At 55.6% G+C, this 19392-nt stretch overlaps 1 protein-coding gene across 1 annotated transcript; it reads right to left on the bottom strand.

The window, feature by feature from the left end:
* Window positions 1-2824: 2824 nt before the first annotated feature.
* LOC133357680 (membrane-associated progesterone receptor component 1-like) lies at window positions 2825-19390 on the bottom strand. Its single transcript, XM_061575770.1, has 3 exons — window positions 19079-19390; window positions 8956-9111; window positions 2825-7902 (listed from the first exon to the last, which is right to left on the bottom strand). The coding sequence occupies exons 1-3, from the start codon at window positions 19374-19376 to the stop codon at window positions 7805-7807; spliced, it is 552 nt and encodes a 183-aa protein (XP_061431754.1). The 5' UTR covers window positions 19377-19390; the 3' UTR covers window positions 2825-7804.
* Window positions 19391-19392: the final 2 nt, after the last annotated feature.

The raw sequence follows: 19392 nt of genomic DNA, 5'->3' as shown, positions 1-19392 counted from the left end.
GCCACTTTACATGCTGAGCGAGCCGCTTCACACCAAACATCGGTGGACAGAGACTTTCTGCCGTCGCGTGGGTTCCGGCTCCCGTTCAAACTCCATGTACCATCAAACCGCAGTTGCGATGTTAAAAGCCCACTCGCAAGAGCACATCATCACCGTGTCTCGACGTTTAATCCACAACCCACTCTCCACTCAGAAATAACCGCTCGTTCGTTTTACTATCAACTATAATAACTTTAAACTATTTTACATTTTACCAGGCAAGGCCCACTAAACTATTGTAGCCTGGCAATCAACAAATGAGAGCCCAATGAAATGGCTCATCACGTGCAAATGTAAAGCAGTCAAATACTCTAAATGCATGTTGACTCTAAATGTGCTGGGGAAAAACCAGATATCGAGGCGTCAGAGTTGGGATCGAACCCACAACCTGAATAGCGGGCGAGAGGTCACAAACACCTCGCAACCGTTTTCATGCTCTCAATGAAAACACAAGTCACTAATGTACATCCACTTTTGAATGAAGTCCTCCAGACCCCATTGCCAGTTGTAAGGTTTGTTTGACCATACTTCACCACGATGTCTAGATTTAGATTTGAAGCTTTCGTGACTGCAAGGATTCATACTCTTTGGTTTTTTCGGTAAAGTCACGTAGGTAGAAAATTTAATAAATGAAAACAACTCAATTAAATCACGACGTTTCGGGCGCAACACAAGCGCTTAAGTGTGTCTAAGACACCGTGTCTTAGACACACTTAAGCAGTTGTGCTTTCGCTACGTTGTCCCCACCTGAACAAGGACGCTTGTATTGCGCCCGAAACGTCGTGATGTAATTTAGTTGTTTTCATTCATTTTTTTTTTGACCTACGTGACTTTACCGAAGAAACCACAGACTCTTCACCACAATGGTCAATGCAGGTTGCTTGAAGGGAGGCCCACCGAGGGGCCGGGGTTCAGCCATCGCTCGCTCCTTTGATGGGCTCTTCTTCCGCCAGGAGTCAAACTCGGGTCTCTGGGGCTCACAGTGAGGTGCGCTAAGCAACTCCGACAACCTCTCCACACCAATAATACAGCGCACGTGTGCTCGCCTACACGTGACGGCCCTGCTGCCATTCTGTTGCTGCTGCATGAGGGACATACGCATGCCATGCGGGCTGTCTGACCCATGCTTCACCAGGCTGGTGATTGCGATTTGGTGAATGTTTGAACGTCGAACTTAATTCGCACCGTATGTAGCAAACCATGCTAATCGGAGGGAAACATATATGCCGGGAGTACTGTACAACAATGGCGTTTTGCTGCGCTGCCCTCTGGTGCCCACCCATGTGCACGCTTACACGGGACAGCGTGTCAAATCGATCTCTGTGAAAAAATGCGCCGTTAACCCCACAACCACCCGACACGGCTAATTAGCAAGGTCTGTAAAGGCTGGTGAAGCAATACGCCCAACAGCCCCCGCACCACAAGCGCAGTGCCCCCCCACCCCCCCTCCAGCAATCTAAACCCCCCCCAAATAAAACCTTGATTATGAATAATATCGGTGGCGAAAACCAACTTCTACCAAGTTCAACCAATCTCTCTCACCGTGGCTCCCAGCCACAAAGTCTCGTTCGACCCGCTGGTGCGGTCACTGACCCCCCCACCACCCCACCCCCGAGGAGAAACGGTGGCAACTGGGACGAGCCCAACCCTGGCAGTCGTTGGGCAAAGCGCTTGAACTCCGGCTTCTTGCGAGCGATCACTCCCACACGCCCCCCCCCACCTCGCGGCGTAAATCGTCGCCCGGCGATTGCCGATTTGTCCTTCGACGCGAGGAAGTCGTTGCGGCGAAAGGGGAGATTTGTTCCATCGGCTCGCGATCAGGATCCGTCGCGACCGATCGTAGTCCGTGCGCGCGCGACGGAATGCAGCCGCCCGACAAAATCTCCGAGCGGATCGATGCGCGGCAGTCGAGTCCGAGGCCGTCTCTACCGCGAGCAACTGGTTGCAGAAGACGTCCAAAACGGAAGCGATTTGGTTGCGTGCAACCAATGGCTCAGGTGTGGGTGTGGGGGGGGGGGGGACCCGGTTTTACAGATTTACGTCCAGCGTTGGGCAAGGGAGGCCTGATGGAGTCACTCCACAATTAATGATCCGAGGCTCTGCTGACTGTCGGCTTCCTCCTGCAACTTCTTGGTTCTTTCGGTAGTCACGTAGAAGGTAAATAATAAAATAAAAAAAATAAAACATGACACAATAAACATTCTCAGTGAGAATTGTATTTTATTATGTTGTTATTATTATTTTATTATTTCCCTTCTACGTGACTTTACCGAAAGAACCAAGATGAATCCCTGCAAGTTCATTTCTTCCACCTCTCACCGCTCCAAATCGATTATTTTACGCTACTTCGAATCGTTCCTCTTGGAACAACCGATTATTTACGATGTGTGAAAATGGTCAAGGGAAGAGACAATCGCAGAACAAGACACAACATACGGCACACGCGAGGTCAGTTGAAACGAGACCAGAATCGCCTTCATGCATCGCACCTCCGATTCGCACGGTTGGCTACGTACGGAGCGCGAAAGATGTTCAAAGTGCGTACACCACAACTTGCCCGGATGAATGCTCCGCACTCGCGAATTAGGAACTTCCAACCGCGGAGATGGAGGAGTGAACTCCGCTCCTGTGCAGGTGCTAGGGCGGATAATTGCGTCACGGAGTCGTGGGCGGTGGGGTCGGCCTGCGGAGAGCCTTCATCCAGCAGTGGATCGACCAGGGCAGGGCGGCGCTGCGCCCAGCACTCAGTCGATATCTCCCAAAAGAATTCAGGGCACAACTGACGTTCGTAGCGAGAATGTTTATTTATTTATTTCACATTTCATATTCAAATTACCTCTAATACGTTTATGTATTTTTATTTTGCTGTTACATTTCCAACAGTCAAAGATTACAAAAATCATCAAAAGTTGTATCACGGAGCACAGGAAGAAAGGAAAAAAAAGACAAAAGAAAATGCGAGATTATATAAATGCATGTCATCTGGCGCAGCACTTGTATGCATCGACGCTTCATGGGATACGGCATCCAGACGCGCAGGCTGCTCCCAGCAAGGTGCAAATGTCACAGCCGTTGCCGGGGCGATTCGTAAACCATCAACGCACCAGGATCGCATCCGTCATTCGATGTTTTTAAACAGAAATCTGGGGTCCCGTCACGCAAGCACAATTGCCGATGCGCGTGTCGTACAGCCCCGAGTCCACGCGACACACAAGACAGAGGCTGCCACAAGTCTGGCCATCGCCCCCGATGGCGCGGTTCGCCAGCGCCCGGCGCTGACGGCGCGTAGGGACCCGATTGCTACAATGTTATGGATCTCGCTCTGCGGCAACAGCGGTGGCGCCGAAGCGATAGATGGCGAATGCCGTTGGCACGTCTCTCTTCGCGCGACTTTACTCGGCTGTTTTGGATGGAGGAGGGTGGTGGTGGTGGTACAAGCCACCATTGGTAATTCACTCACGTGCTAATCCGACCCAAAAACATATCATCATTGACGGTGACGTTGGTCAACGGCGGGCTACGACGCCTGTTAAATACGCCGTGGTGTGTCGCTCACTTCATCGACTTACTCAGGGGGTCAACGCACGACCCGCCGACTCGGCTTCATCTGAAACCGGGCAAAATATTTCAGTCTCTTTTGTTTTCGAAGCCGCTTGATACGGCAAACGTTGCACGCGCGCAGGTTTTTCTAACTCCCCGTCGCGCCGTGCGGGTCTCATCGTATTACAAAGCAGACCAGCGTAACCGAGGTCGTCGTCGTCATTATCGTCATGCAGACAACGAAACAACAGAGCCACGTTTGGTGTCGGAGCGCCTAGAAGGGAAGGGGGGGCGCAGGGACGCACGGCTTGGGGCACCAGCGGAGCAGAGCGGTGACGCGGCATGGAACCCCTTCCGTGACCCCTTCAGTGAGCCCTTCAGTGACCCCTTCCGTGATGTGGTCATGCTCCCCGATGCTCCGCCCTCAAGGCCCCACTGCTCAACATCTCACCACGCTGCGCTTCTGCTGCTGTCGTCGCTGCTGTACGGTGGCGGCTTTTGTATTTTTAAATGGGTTGCAGTAAATAATTGTCATGCGCGTTTATACGAATGTAGAACTTTTATATTCACAATGTCACAGCTCCTATACGACGTCTGGCCACCGTGGAAGAGTAGGCCAAGTACCCTACACGATAATAACAAAAAAAACTCAACGCTTCGTAAGATAACACCGTGGGGGGCCTCGAGAGGAATAATACATCGTGGCTGACGTTCTTCACAGCGCCATGAACAAGGCCCGTCTCCCACAATGTCATGCTCTGTTGCACGTTTTTATTCTGCGCGTTGTGACGCACGTCGGCTGTGAAGAAGGCCCATCGCCTGAAACGTCGCATATTACATCATAGACACGTACAGGGACTCCCCTTACTTACGAACGAGCTAGATTCCAGAGGCCTGTTCGCAAGTCCAACTTTACTCCCATCGATTCCAAACACTTTGTTACGGCATGAAGACTAAACACGGGGGATTGCTTTAAAAGTTGAATAATCTCCTGTAGACGTAGATGCCACCGGTTGTTCACGTTCTGCAGATGTAGATGCCACCGCCGCCATCTATTGCGCGGCGGTTGAACTTACAGCTCTCGATCCGAACGGGCAACTGGACACACGGACAAGTTTGTTCGTATCTCTGAAAGTTTCTAATTCGAACGTTCACAAGTAGAAGAGTCGCCCCGTAACCTTTTAAGGCCACAGCGTTAATGACGGGCATGTTGAGTTTCTGTCGCGATTATCTGTCAGTGATCTCCACGTCTCCCTTTGGCGGCGGTGGGGGGGGGGGGGGGGTAGCGGGCATGAACATTCAGCCGGCAGTGGCATGGGCAATCATTGCAGGTGCTGCGCCTTCGCCAAGCGCACAAGGAGCGCCGAGTGACCGACACGAGAGAAGCGACTTTGGGACGCCCAGGAAAGCGATTCGATCATCGTATATATATACACACAGTGTCCATATAAAACTGGTGTATCCAATATAAAAATTGTTTAAACTGCCACAATAGTAATCGTGTATTGGGGGGGTGGGAAACCACAGCCACTCTCTATTGGGCAATGAGCAGGTGGCATAAGAGGCCAAAATGCAAATGAGAATGTTTATTTCAGACTGGAGGAGGAATCCGATGAAGCTCTCCCTCACAGCCTCACAGAAGTCCAGTAATGGGCACGGGGGGGTAGGGGGGTGAGAACATTTCAGGGACATTCGTCGCCGCTGTTGGGATCCAGGTGCAGCACCTCCCAGAGGGCCGCGGGGATTAGACGCGAACCCATTGCGTGACACAAATTGATCAAATCAAAAAGGATCCAAGCACCCCCCCCCCCCCCCCCGCGCGGACCAGTCGCCCGACGATCTATTGTCGCGCTTTGTCAAAAGCGGTTTCGCTGCACGTCGGGGGCATGCGGTCGACGGCCGTTGCGAGCCAGTCGGGGCAACTGGGGGCACAGCCAAAGCGGTAGGAAGTGCAAGATGCAGCAGCCGCAGTAGCAGCAGCCAGGGTGGCTTCGTTACACGGTCACCAGGCTTCTGCTTTCGTGCGGCCGATGATGGCGATGCAGAGACAACGACATGCACAGGTGGTCAAGCACAGATCACCGCGTCAGGAGGAGCAGGAGCGGTGGAGGGTACTGTCGCCGCGATGATGTCTCCTACGTCGTATTTGTGGATCGGGGGGCATTGAGTCATTGTACGGTCTGTTCTGGATGTATGTATGACCACAGTCGCACACCACCACTACCGGAGAGTTGTTAATTTTCCATCCGCATCTGCCGCTGCCGTGGTTTGTGGGGTGGATGCGGGCCGAGGGTGGTGACCACGAGCAGCTTCGTGGAAGGTCGACACGCCAGGGGGATCTTCTGCGTTGGGGTCTTTCACAAGAGTGACCTCGGCTGAGAACCCTCTCCCATGCGCTTTGGAACCGGCTTTGACCGTGGACACCTCAATCCCGACGACTCAATCCCAGGACTCGCAACTTACGATGCCGGTACAATGCCCCGACAACCGTTACGAGCCCCCCCCGATGTTGTCATTTTAAAGCACTTCCTCCTCAAGTCCACTGTCGGCTGGCGATAAGTACACAATGGAACGCCTTGGTGACCTCCCAGAGCAGGAAAGACTCCGTTCCATTGAGCCACGTCAGACCCGAGTTACTACGACTACGGCCTGGAATCCAGCGGACGGATCGCGCAAGCGTGAGTTGTCACTGTGTGCGAGACACCAACGTCGGAGTGCTCGTGGGAGACAGGACACCAAGTGGGTTTCTGATGGATCTGTATAGCCGAGTTTAAACTAGACTATTTTTATTTTACCGGATAAGGCCCCACGCAAATGACAGCTCATCGACGCGGCTTCTCATCGTCGCATGGAAATTTCAAGGAGCCAACTAACTCTAAACGCATAGCGATGTCGAGTCTAATCGCGGAGGCAAAAAACCGGAGGACACGGAGAAAAATCCACGCGACCACGGGGAGAGACACGCAAACGCCAAATATACAGCAGGCGTCGTCAGGGTCCGGATCGAACCCACGACCTCCTGTACACCAGGCGCGGTAGTTGACATCTCGCTACCGTGACATCCCGTGAGCTTGGATGTATTCCCCTCGTACGGGAGCGTGGCTTTCTCCGGACACTTTCAATTACACCCCCCCCCCCTTCCCCCCAACAAGCCGAACGATGCGCACCAGGGAGAGAAGGCTCAACGTTGGTGCGCCAGCAGCAAACTGCTTGTGCCCTGCTCCGAGCCACGGAACTGCTGCTCGCTCGCCAGTGCGATCAGAGTCCCCGGGGGAAAAGGGTAGCGGCCGCGCCGGGAGCGCGTGATGTGGGATAGCCGGGCGGCCGTGACGGCCGGGAGCGCGTGATGCGGTTGACGCAGCGTGACGAGGGCAGGGTTCGATGGTGGGACCTGGTGGTGTGGGGGTTGTAGGGGGAGGGGGTGGGGGACTGCGGTGGAGAGGAGGATGCTGGGCTAAGGTTGGGTCGGATCGATTGCGGCAGTCTGGGGTGGAGGGATAGGCCCGAGGCATTGTGGAACCGAAGGCTTCGTGTCAAATCGCCTCCCCATCCACCATCGCTCGATTAATTGCCATGATTCGGTTGAATAACTATGGACGATTTTTTTTCTCTTGAGTTGCTAGCGATGCGCGCGGCGTGTCCAACTTGTTTCGCACGTGGGCCGACCGTGCTAATCGGGGAGCTGCGGTGGCGCACAGAGCGGGCGCCCAGTGGCCGCAGGCGTCAAACGAACCGGCGAGCGAGTCCATCCCTCCCCCACGCATGATTTGACCGAGGACTACGTCGACGCCGGCGACGCTGCGACACTCGAATCTGTTGACTCTCGCCTTTACCGCAGAGGGAAGGGGGGGGGGGCGTCGAACGTTGCACCGGTTAACCCGTCAACATCGGCTCCCCCGCTGGCACGCGTCGGAATGGCGCGCAATAACGGATCGTTTTACAGATCCACGCGACCGACCCACAGCAACCGGAAGGCCTCTACCCCGGCAGCGGACTGACCAAGGTGGCCCCGGGGCAGGGGGACCGCTGGAGGCGCGGACGTTCACGACGACGTTTAAACAACAAAAAAATAAGGAACAATTCGCGGCACGCCCAATCGTTTAACCGAGTATTGAATCGCCGCGGCGGAGGCCGTGGCGGGGGGGGCGGGGGGTACGTGGTTTGCCGAGTCGGGGTGGAGCGAGGCTGCGTCGCGTCTCTCTCCGTCTCCTCTCTCTCTCTGTCTCTAGTCGTCCTTTGTGCGCTCGCTCGAAGACTCCGTGTCCGAGTACTCGTTGGGCTCCTCACCAGGCTTGAGAAGCCGGCCCACGTGGTGGTACTTCTCTGTAAGGCGGCGGCAGCAGCAGCAGAGCGCGCGGAACATCACGATACAACAACACCACGACACCACACCACGTCACCACACAAGACAACAACACCACGTCACCACACAAGACAACAACACCACGACACAACACCACGTCACCACACAAGACAACAACACCACGACACAACACCACGTCACCACACAAGACAACAACACCACGACACAACACCACGTCACCACACAAGACAACAACACCACGTCACCACACAAGACAACAACACCACGACACAACACCACGTCACCACACAAGACAACAACACCACGTCACCACACAAGACAACAACACCACGACACCACACCACGTCACCACACAAGACAACAACACCACCACACGACTACAACGACACAACGCCACGCGACAAGCCCCCGACAAGCCGGTCCCCATTGAGGGAGCTATCCCCGTGTCCGTAGGGCGGTGTGGTGCCCCAGCCTGTTGTGTTGTGTACCCCCCTCGCTGCGAGCCTCCTGCCTGGTGTGCCGCTGGCAGCAAGCCACGGCGGTACCGCCCCTCCCCAGCCGCCGCTAGTTCATGTCGGCGGGGGAGGGGCGGGAGGGATGCATCCCTGAAGGATTTGACGACGAATATCGAATTCACGTCAATTGAAGTGATTCGTAGTGTATTGGTGGTGATGGTGGCGGCGAAGGCTGAGAGGCTACGGGTAAAGAGAAAGGATGGAATACGACGACGATGACGACGATGACGACGACGACGACGACGACAATGACGACAATGACGACGACGACGACGACAATGACGACGACAATGACGACGACGACAATGACGACAATGACGACGATGATGATGACGTCGACGGCGTCAGCGACGTGAGCGCATGAGGGGGGCTGAGGCGACGCTAGTCGGGTAGCGGCGTTGACGATAACGTCACGTTGATGATAACCACAGGTGTGGGGGGGGGGTGCGGGGGGGTTATGGGGGGTGTGGGGGGGGTTATGGGGGGTGCGTGGGGGTTACGGGGGGGGGTGTGGTGGGGGGGTGGCGCCAGACTGACCCGTGAACTGCATCTCCCACTCGTGGACGCTCTCCATCTCGGTGGGCGACATGTCTGAGAGGTCGTCGTAGGCGTCCTTGAGCGCGTCGCGGTCCAGGCAAAACGTGGCGAGGCCGCGCGAGGCGTCGCGCCCCGCAAACACCCCGTAGGGGCCCTCTGCAATCCGCACGCACACACGACCCCGTCGCCGCCACCGTGAGAGTTTGGACGGCGGCCCACGACAAAGCTAAACGTCCATAGTCGAGGTTTCTTTGGGTGGGATCGCGTTAATATATAAATGTGTCGTTAAACCCGCCACCACCCGACACGGCCAACTAGTAAGGGTTGTCACGTCAACAGAACTTGGCCAATTCGTCACTAGTACAGCACTAGTGTGTAGTGTATAGTGTAGTGTATAGTAGTGTAGTGTATAGTAGTGTAGTGTATAGTAGTGTGGTGTATAGTAGTGTGGTGTATAGTAGTGTGGTGTATAGTAGTGTGGTGTATAGTAGTGTAGTGTATAGTAGTGTGGTGTATAGTAGTGTGGTGTATAGTAGTGTAGTGTATAGTGTAGTGTATAGTAGTGTAGTGTATAGTGTAGTATACTAGTACAGCACACCGGTGTGTTGGAGAGCCAAGCCACAACATTTACAAAACTAAACGTCTCTCGTGCGGGAGCGTCCCCCACCATTGAACCTCTACCGGTTTCAACTTTCCACGCCACCGACGGTCGACCATCAACCGAATCGCTGCCGCCCGATGCCAGAAACGGCGCGTCGAAGATTCGGCGGCTTGCGAGTGGCACCGCCATGAATCCCAAAGCCGTCCACCGGCATCGCGAAACGCTCCGCCGTCTTCACTACTTGTGGAGGTACGGACCGAGACACACTCTTGCTTCTGAACAGACAACTGAGTGGATAACACGACCATTATCATCAAGCAACCCTCCACAAAGATCCCCCCCACACATAGCCGTCAACAGCCCCTTGCTTTTGGCAAGCACTTGCTAAGGCGGGTGACCGGCGCCACGCCTGGCTGACTTTGCCTGATGTTTACAGGCCGCAGCAGGTCGTCACTTGAGGCCGAGTCGACGTAGGGGTGGCCCGGGAAGGGTTCAGATATCCGTCACCGATGTTGGCTGCGAGTGGGAATCGGATGCGGGTTGCCGGGTTGGGTCGCGCAGTGCGATAACCGCTACACCACCACTACACCGCCACTAACCGCTACACCACCGCTGCTAACCACTACACCGCTGCTAACCACTACACCATCACTACACCACCACTACACCACCACTACACCACCACTAACCGCTACACCACCGCTGCTAACCACTACATCGCCACTAACCACTACACCACCGCTAACCACTACACCACCACTACACCGCCACTAACCGCTACACCACCACTACACCACCACACCGCCACTAACCGCTACACCACCGCTGCTAACCACTACACCATCACTACACCACCACTACACCGTCGCTAACCACTACACCGCCGCTGACCGCTACACAGCCGCTAACCACTACACCGCCACTAACCACTACACCGTCGCTAACCGCTACACAGCCACTAACCGCTACACCGCCGCTAACCACTACACCGCCGCTAACCACTACACCACCACTACACCACCACTAACCACTACACCACCACTAACCACTACACCACCACTACACCACCACACCACCACTACACCACCACTACACCACCACTAACCACTACACCACCACTAACCACTACACCACCACTACACCACCACTAACCAATACACCACCGCTACACCACCACTAACCACTACACCACCGCTACACCACCACTAACCACTACACCACCGCTACACCACCACTAACCACTACACCACCGCTACACCACCACTAACCACTACACCACCGCTACACCACCACTAACCACTACACCACCGCTACACCACCGCTACACCACCGCTACACCGCCACTAACCACTACACCACCACTACACCACCACTAACCACTACACCACCACTACACCACCACTAACCACTACACCACCACTAACCACTACACCACCACTACACCACCACTACACCACCACTACAGCACCACTAACCACTACACCACCACTAACCACTACACCACCACTAACCACTACACCGCCGCTACACCACCACTAACCGCTACACCGCCACTACACCACCACTAATCGCTACACCGCCGCTAGCCCTGCTGGGCTATCAACCCCACTAACCACTGCCATCAGTAACATGCCCGTGATCATCATCATCGTAACCAACGGCAAGCACAGGCTCACTGCTCGTCTGCCACATGCGCTCGATTGGCACGGACCGAGCGGGTGAACACGGTGGGTTGTGCAGAGCCGCTGTGCGGCCAACGGCCAACAGGCAGTGACCTCCAAAACAAATCTTGTTAATCTCAAGCAGTGGCTGGAATTTGAACCCTTGACCTCAACGGCTGAAGGTTCAGAGTCTCCCCCCAAACATTTGTTTGCTCTCCTAACCACCTCCCCTGAAACAGGTCATGAAGTAGAACACACAATTGGCTCTGGTGTGTCCACAGTACAAACCTCGTTCATCTCTGGTATGGTGGGGAGTTGGTATGGGGCGGGGGGGGGAGTTGGTGTGGTGTGGGGGGGTTGGTGTGGTGTGGGGAGTTGGTGTGGTGCGGGGGAGTTGGTGTGGTGTGGGGAGTTGGTATGGTGTTGAGTCAGTCAGCAATGAGTATTTGTGCGTGTCGGCACTGGCGAGCCAGGAGTGGCGAACATCTGAAACAGTGGCGGCAGCGTGAGCCCGTGGGGTCCAGTGGCGAGGCGGCCGGGCTGGACGCGCCGCGCAAGCAATGGGCCAGCCCAAGTGTGTCACACCACTTGGTAGGCCAAGTTGGCACCCGCAGCCACCTGCGTACGTAGAGGGTCATCGTCCCCTCTTCAAGGCACCGGCCTTGCCCTGCTGGGCACGTGTGCGCGCACGCAAGGCGACCTGGCACTTTCGCGGAGAATCTCTGTGTAGGCTACACGGGGGTACACATTTGAGGCCGAGTCGACCTAGGGGAGGCCCAGGACCGGTTCAGATAATCGCCACCGGGCAGTGAGCGGGAATCGAACCCAGATCGCCAGGTTCGTATCGCAGCACACAAACCGCTACTGTACTACCGCTCCCCACATTCACACAATGCACGCACACACACAACAACAACAACCGCCATCCGCCACTAAGTGGCGGTGATGTCACCACGACGCTTGTGCCAGGCTATGTGCACCTTGAGGCCACGTGAAGTGTCAAACGTCCGCTGGCAGGAGGTCACAAGCAGACCCAGGTGCCACGGGTCGACTGACTGAGATGACTGGCTGATGCACCACCTGTGCCCCCTAATGTGCCAACTTGCTGTGCTTCAGCCACCCGGCTCTCCGCTCGTTGTTGTGAGCGTCGCTCCTTCGCCCACCATTGTTGTTGGAGGGCAACTGCCTCCAACTGCCCAGTAGTGTCCTTCACGAGCCTCCTCCACTGAGGCCGATTTTGACACCGCTGGTACCAGTCATCGGCAAGTCCACTTAGCTCCACGTCCTCCTGTACCACATCACTCCATCTCTTCTCTAGCCCGTGCTGCGCCCGTTTAGTCCCCTCGATCCAGCCGAACAAAAGCTGTTTAAGGCATACGGTGGCTGGGCATGCGGGCTACATGACCCAGCCAACGCAGCCTTTCCTGCCAGAGGAGCTCACCGATGGGACTTTGCCCAGAACTTTCAAGGATTTGTGCGCTCCTCACACAATCCAGCCTGGTTAAACCCAGGATGGATCGTAGGCAGGCCAGCCTAAATGTTTCTAACCGGTGAAGATGCTCCATTAGGGGGGGTCCACGTTTCGCAAGCGTAGAGAAGGGAGGAAATGACTGTAGTCGAGAAGACCTGAAGCTTCGTGCGGAGCGACAGACCAGGCAGCTTCCACACAGCGTTACGCAACCGATGAAAATATATTGCCGCTCGACTGATTCGGAGTGAGACCTCCGCTGCCAAACCGGAGCCGGTCATGAGCACACTGCCCAGGTATGGGAAACTCTCCACTCTCCACAACTGCCCCTTCACCGATTGGGAGTTGTGGGGTTGGAGTGTCCAATGGTAGAAAATACCCAGGCAGGTGCTTAGTTTTGGTGGGCCCGATGGTGGCACACTCCAGTTTCAGCCGAAGCGTCTCTAACTCCTCCTCTGAATGAGCAGCAATTACCAAATCATCGGCATACATAACGTGGTTGACCAATAGGGAGCCATCCCTTGACCGCGTCCGGGCATCGATCAGCCTCCCATTATATCTGTACCAAATGAAAAGTCCCCCGGTACAGCTATTGAAGGCTTCACGAACTATGTGATCAAAATAGATGTTGAATAATGTGGGAGCCAGAGGACATCCCTGTCGCACCCCAAGGTGTACAGGGAATGGCTCTGACTCCTGGCCACGTAGTTTTACCTGGGCCCACTCACCATCATGAAGGTCCTTAATGATCGTGAGCAGAGGGTCAGGGACTCCGAAAGCAAGAAGAACAACCCAGAGCCCAGGCCGACTGATGGTATCATAGGCCTTGACCAGGTCAATAAAGCAGAGATGTAGGTCTTGTTGGAATTCCCTACACCTCTGCTGTAGCAGACGGACAGAAAATATGGCATCTGTGCAAGACCGCCCTTTCCTGAAACCGCATTGGGGCTCCGCAAGCCTCTCCTCAGCGTGCCTGGCAAGGCGATGTTGAATAATCCTTGCCAGGACCTTTCCCGGCACACCGAGGAGTGAGATGCCCCTGTAGTTGTTACAGTCTGTGCGGTCCCCCTTTATAAAGAGGGGGACCACCAGGGCATCCTTCCAATCCTGCGGAACCCGTCCAGTGGTCCAGACTGTTGTTATGATATCATATAGGGCAGTCTGTGCACAAACGCCACCCTCCCTCAGCATTTCGCTTGGGAGATCATCTCTGCCCGGTGCCTTTCCTGGTCTGACTCTGGATCGCCCTCAGTACTTCCTCAACAGATGGCACCTCAGCCAGCCATTCACAGGGGTGACTTCTTCCAATATTTGAGGCACCGCAGCCTCGGCAGGGTCACCCCCACTTTATGCCATGATGATTTCCTGGCTGAGGGATTTCCCTCCACCCGGACCTCACAGAAATGCTCAGCAAATCTGCAAACCTGTTCCTGGGGGTCGGAGATTGGAGCACTGTTTTTTCCCCTGATTGTAATGTGTGGCACTGCAGGTTACTTTTTTGATGGAGTTAAATAGGGATTTCTGATCGTGGGCCAATGAGTCAGACTCCATCTCCTCAGCAACCCGCGACCACCACCCATCCTTGCAGCGCCTCACGGCTCTCCGAACCTCCGAGCGAAGGCTGCGGTAAGCCTCCTCATTCTCTGACGTGGGATGCTGTAGCCGATGAGAGTGGGCCTGTCGCTTTTTCTCAACTAACCTTAACACCTCCTCTGTCAGCCAGGGTCTCTGGGGAGGTCTGGAGGCATACCCAAACCAGCCATTGCAGCTGTATGAGTCACAGTCCTAAACCTCGCCCATTTACATGCGACATCAGGAGGAGTGGGGGATGATGCCAACCCCAGCCACAAGCGATGATGAAATTCTCGCTTGCAACTTTCATCAGCTGAGACCTTAGGTTGGAATGGGGTCTTGGGTGTACACCCACCACTGGAGTGGAAGAATGGCAGGCGCATCTTACAAATGACTAGTCGTTGGTCAGAGGGCAAACACACGCACACACGCACACGCGTGCGCACACACACGCGCGCACACGCACGCTCACACGCGCGGTCAACGCGTGACATTAATTGTACACGCAGCCCTATGGGCACAACATCATCCGGAATGCGCCCAAATCTCTGCACATCTCACAAGCTAAGTGGGACTTGAGCCTGGATATTTCTTGGAAGGGCAATCAACGCACACTAACAGGTTGCCATAGGGCTGTGGGTGGGGTGGTACTCTCCACCTATACTCCCCGCCCTTTAGTACGTACGCATGGAGGGGGGAAGGTTAACCCAAATGCGTAGGCTTGCTTATGGGGGGGTGTGAAGCCTCGACAATAATTTGTCGACATTGGCCTTCAAATGGGATAGTCCGGTGGTGGCCTATCTGTTTGCTTAAACACGTTAATGTTAGGATTCCTTAATCGTTTCTGCGCAGATTCAATATCGGCCGTTCTAAAGGATTCGGGGGGGTGGGGGGGGTGCGTCAGGCTTTCGTACGTAGGTGGGGGGGGGGTGTAAAAAGTCCGCGTGCGTACAGGGAGGGGGGGGGGTCAAGTTGACAGATTTTTGCGTACCTACTAAACGGATGGCCCCTTACCAACCCGCACTACCAGCGTGAAGTAATAAAAACACTGCCCTACTCCCCCCCCATGATCCACACGGCATGGGAAGCCCTTCATTCGGCAGTGGATTGATGACCTAGCTGCACGTGAGTTGAGGGGAGGAGGATTAATACAAAAGACAAAGATCCCCCGTATAGCCTTAACAGACTGTAGGGGCAAGTGATGTTAGCAAGCAGCTACGAAGGCCGGAACGGTACACGAGGGGGTGGGTGGCCAACCCCACGCCCGACCACCTTTGTCTCCCCAGTGGCGATGTTTACACACCGCATCAGGTAATCATTGGAGGCTGAGTCGACCTCGGGGAGGCTCGGGACCGGTTCAGATAATCGTCACCGGTGCTGGCCGTGAGCGGGAATCGAACCCGTGTCGCCGGGTTCATAGCGCAGCGCGCTGACCGCTACTACACCGCTCCCCCCCCCCAAGCACACCAGGACACGCGCAGTGTCCAAAGTACTACGACGGCCGTCTGGAACGCTCCTCCTTCCGACATTAGGCAGCCACTGGGGCAATTGCACTTCTTAAAATCTTTTCCATTGAAAAACTCGTTTATTGAGAAGTGCTTGTCGTCTACGTGCGGCGCAAACGAAGTTCACCGTACATGCACGCGCACGTGCGTGTACGTGATCAGTGCCTGCTGCCTCTGCCATGTGTGGCCTGGTTCGGGTCAATAACAAGAAGAAAAAAACGGAGGGGTCAGAGAGCGAGATGCTCGGTTTCAATTACACACCGAGGGAGAGACAGGACAACGCGGATTCGAGAACACACGCAGGCGACCGACACAAAGAGAGAGCGGGCACAGGAGCGTGTGCACAGCTGGTGCCAGTCACCCGAGTCAGTCAACCCACGGCGCCTGTTGGGTCTGTCCCGTGACCTCCTGCGCCTAGCCTGGCGCAGCAGTACAACCCACGGCACCTGTTGGGTCTGTCCCGTGACCTCCTGCGCCTAGCCTGGCGCAGCAGTCAACCCATGGCGCCTGTTGGGTCTGTCTCGTGACCTCCTGCACCTAGCCTGACGCAGTACAACCCATGGCACCTGAGTCTGTCCCGTGACCTCCTGCACCTAGCCTTGCGCAGCAGTACAACCCAAGGCACCTGCTGGGTCTGTCCCGTGACCTCCTGCACCTAGCCTGGCGCAGCAGTCAACCCACGGCACCTGTTGGGTCTGTCCCGTGACCTCCTGCACCTAGCCTGGCGCAGCAGTCAACCCACGGCACTTGTTGGATCTGTCCCGTGACCTCCTGCAACTAGCCTGGCGCAGCAGTCAACCCACGGCACCTGTTGGGTCTATCCCGTGAACTCCTGCACCTAGCCTGGCACAGCAGTCAACCCACGGCGCCTGTTGGGTCTGTCCCGTGACCTCCTGCCAGCAGTCAGCCATCCGACACTTCACGTGACAGCCTCAAAGTGCACCTAGGCTGGCACAGGCGCCTCTTGTGATGTCCCCGCCGTTGCGTGCCGATCGGCGGCTGCTGCTGCTGTTTTTGTTTTTAGGCACGGAACACGACGGGGTTACGATGGGACGGCGGCGGCCGAGGAATGGAACGCTCCCCCCCCTCCCCCCCCCCGATGAGGCCGGCTCACGTATTATTTTGGTGATTTCGAAAAGTTTTTTGGTTTGGCCATGTTTGTGTTGTTGTAGCACGGAGTTAGACTGAGGGCCTTAATCTAAGTTGTCTTGTGGTTGTTGTTGTTGTTTGACTTGCATCCCACTGGGATTTTTGCACACAGCGTTGGTGTACAATGCTTTTTCTGCAATATTTTGCCGTCTTTTCTTGGATTTTATGTTTGCACTCAGTCACATAGTCACTTTAAGATGTTTTCCTGTTCATGTTTAAGTTTTTTGTTTGTTGCAGTTGCACCCGATTCAAGAGATGAATGGCTCACATGGCTATACCTAATGAGTGAAACTGAAAACTGAAACAGAGGGAGAGGTGACGGGCTGAACTGTTACACCGCCGCGGGAGATGGCAGCGGCTGGGAAGAGCCTTCGTCCAGCAGTGGAGTGACCATGGCCGTGGACGATGATGATGACGATGGGCACACAGGCCTTTGCCTGGTCCAGTGATAGATTGCCAGCACAGCTGTGTGACGCTGGTGCTGTGGCATGGGGGTGTGGGAGGGACGCACGCGTCTTGTGGCCCGGTGCGGAAGGAGGCAACAGCCCACACCAAGTGTCCACAAAGTCAGTTTGACACAGTGTTCACGGTGTGCTGTGTGGCTGTGTGTGGTGTGCAATGTGCAGTGTGTGGTAGTGTGGTGTGTAGTGTGTGTGCAGTGTGCGGTGTGGTAGTGTGGTGTGTAGTGTGTGTGCAGTGTGTGGTGTGGTAGTGTGGTGTGTAGTGTGTGTGCAGTGTGCGGTGTGGTAGTGTGGTGTGTAGTGTGTGTGCAGTGTGTGGTGTGGTAGTGTGTGTGCAGTGTGTGGTGTGGTAGTGTGGTGTGTAGTGTGTGTGCAGTGTGGTAGTGTGGTGTGTAGTGTGTGTGCAGTGTGCGGCGTGGTAGTGTGGTGTGTAGTGTGTGTGCAGTGTGCGGTGTGGTAGTGTGTGTGTAGTGTGCAGTGTGGTAGTGTGGTGTGTAGTGTGTAGTGCGGAGTGTAATGTGTGGTGTGTAGTGTGCAGTGTGGTGTGTAGTGCGGTGTGGTGTGTAGTGTAGTTGTGTGGTGTGTGGGGTGGTTGTGGTATGTGGTGTGTGTAGTGTAGTGTGTAGTGTGTGGCGTAGTGTAGTGTGCGGTGTGCTAGTGTGGTGTGGTTATGTGGTGTGTGGTGTATATTGTGCAATATGTTTTGCAGTGTATAGGGTGTTGTGTGACGGTGCAGCTGTAGTCGAACAGACACAGTATCACTGCTTGTCTATTGCAACCTGTTGGAACACCACACACACACAACCCCCCCACACACACACACAACCCCCACACACACACACACACAACCCCCACACACACACAACCCCCACACACACACAAACCCCCCCACACACACACAACCCCCACACACACACACACAACCCCCACACACACACACACAACCCCCACACACACACACACAACCCCCACACACACCCCAGACACACACAACCCAGACACACACAACCCCCACACCACATACACAACCCCCACACACACAACCCCACACACACACAACCCAGACACACACAACCAGACACCACAACCCCCACACACACAACCCCCCCCCCCCCCCCCCCCCCACACACAACCCCCCCTCCACACACAACCCCCCTCCCACACACAACCCCCCCAAACACAGACACCCCACACACACACCCCACCCCCCACACACAACCCAGACACCTCCATAACCCCCCCCACACACACCCCACACACACACAACCCAGACACCTACACAACCCCCCACACACACCCCACACACACACAACCCCCAGACACACCCCACACACACACAACCCAGACACCTACACAACCCCCCACACACACACAACCCCCACACACACAACCCAGACACACACAACCTCCACACCACACACAACCCCCACACACACAACCCAGACACACACAACCCCCACACACACAACCCCCCCCCCACACACCACACACACAACCCCCACACCACACACACAACCCCCACACACACACACCACACACACACAACCCAGACACCTACACAACCCCCAGACACACCCCACACACACGCCACACACAACCCAGACACCTACACAACCCCCCAGACACACCACACAACCTACACACACCCACACCTCACGCGCGTGCAACATCGACGCCGGCGCGCTCGCACCGCACCGCCTCCTCACCTGGCCCGTAGAAGCGCCTCCCCTCCGTCACGTCGAACACCTTCCCGTTGACCGCCATGAGGATGCGCGGACTCCGCACGCCGTCGAACTCGCGAAGCTGCTCCACGTTGAAGTCGCGCCTCTTGAGTCGGGCCAGCCGCTCTTCCCCTCCGCCGTCTCCTCCCGCTCCGTCTCCGCCGCCGCCGCCTCCGCCGCCGCTTCCTCTGACGATCTTGACGAGGAGGTAGGCGCACAGGGCGAGCAGCGCCAGGTTCAGGGGGCTCGTCAACAGATCCTGGAGTATCTCGGAGGCCGCCATCGTCTTCACTGTGAGG

This window comes from Lethenteron reissneri, chromosome 59 (assembly GCF_015708825.2).
Source record: "Lethenteron reissneri isolate LAM-NWPU_2019-01 chromosome 59, ASM1570882v1, whole genome shotgun sequence".
Lineage (NCBI taxonomy): Eukaryota > Metazoa > Chordata > Hyperoartia > Petromyzontiformes > Petromyzontidae > Lethenteron > Lethenteron reissneri.
This window is presented reverse-complemented; position numbering and strand designations above follow the sequence as displayed.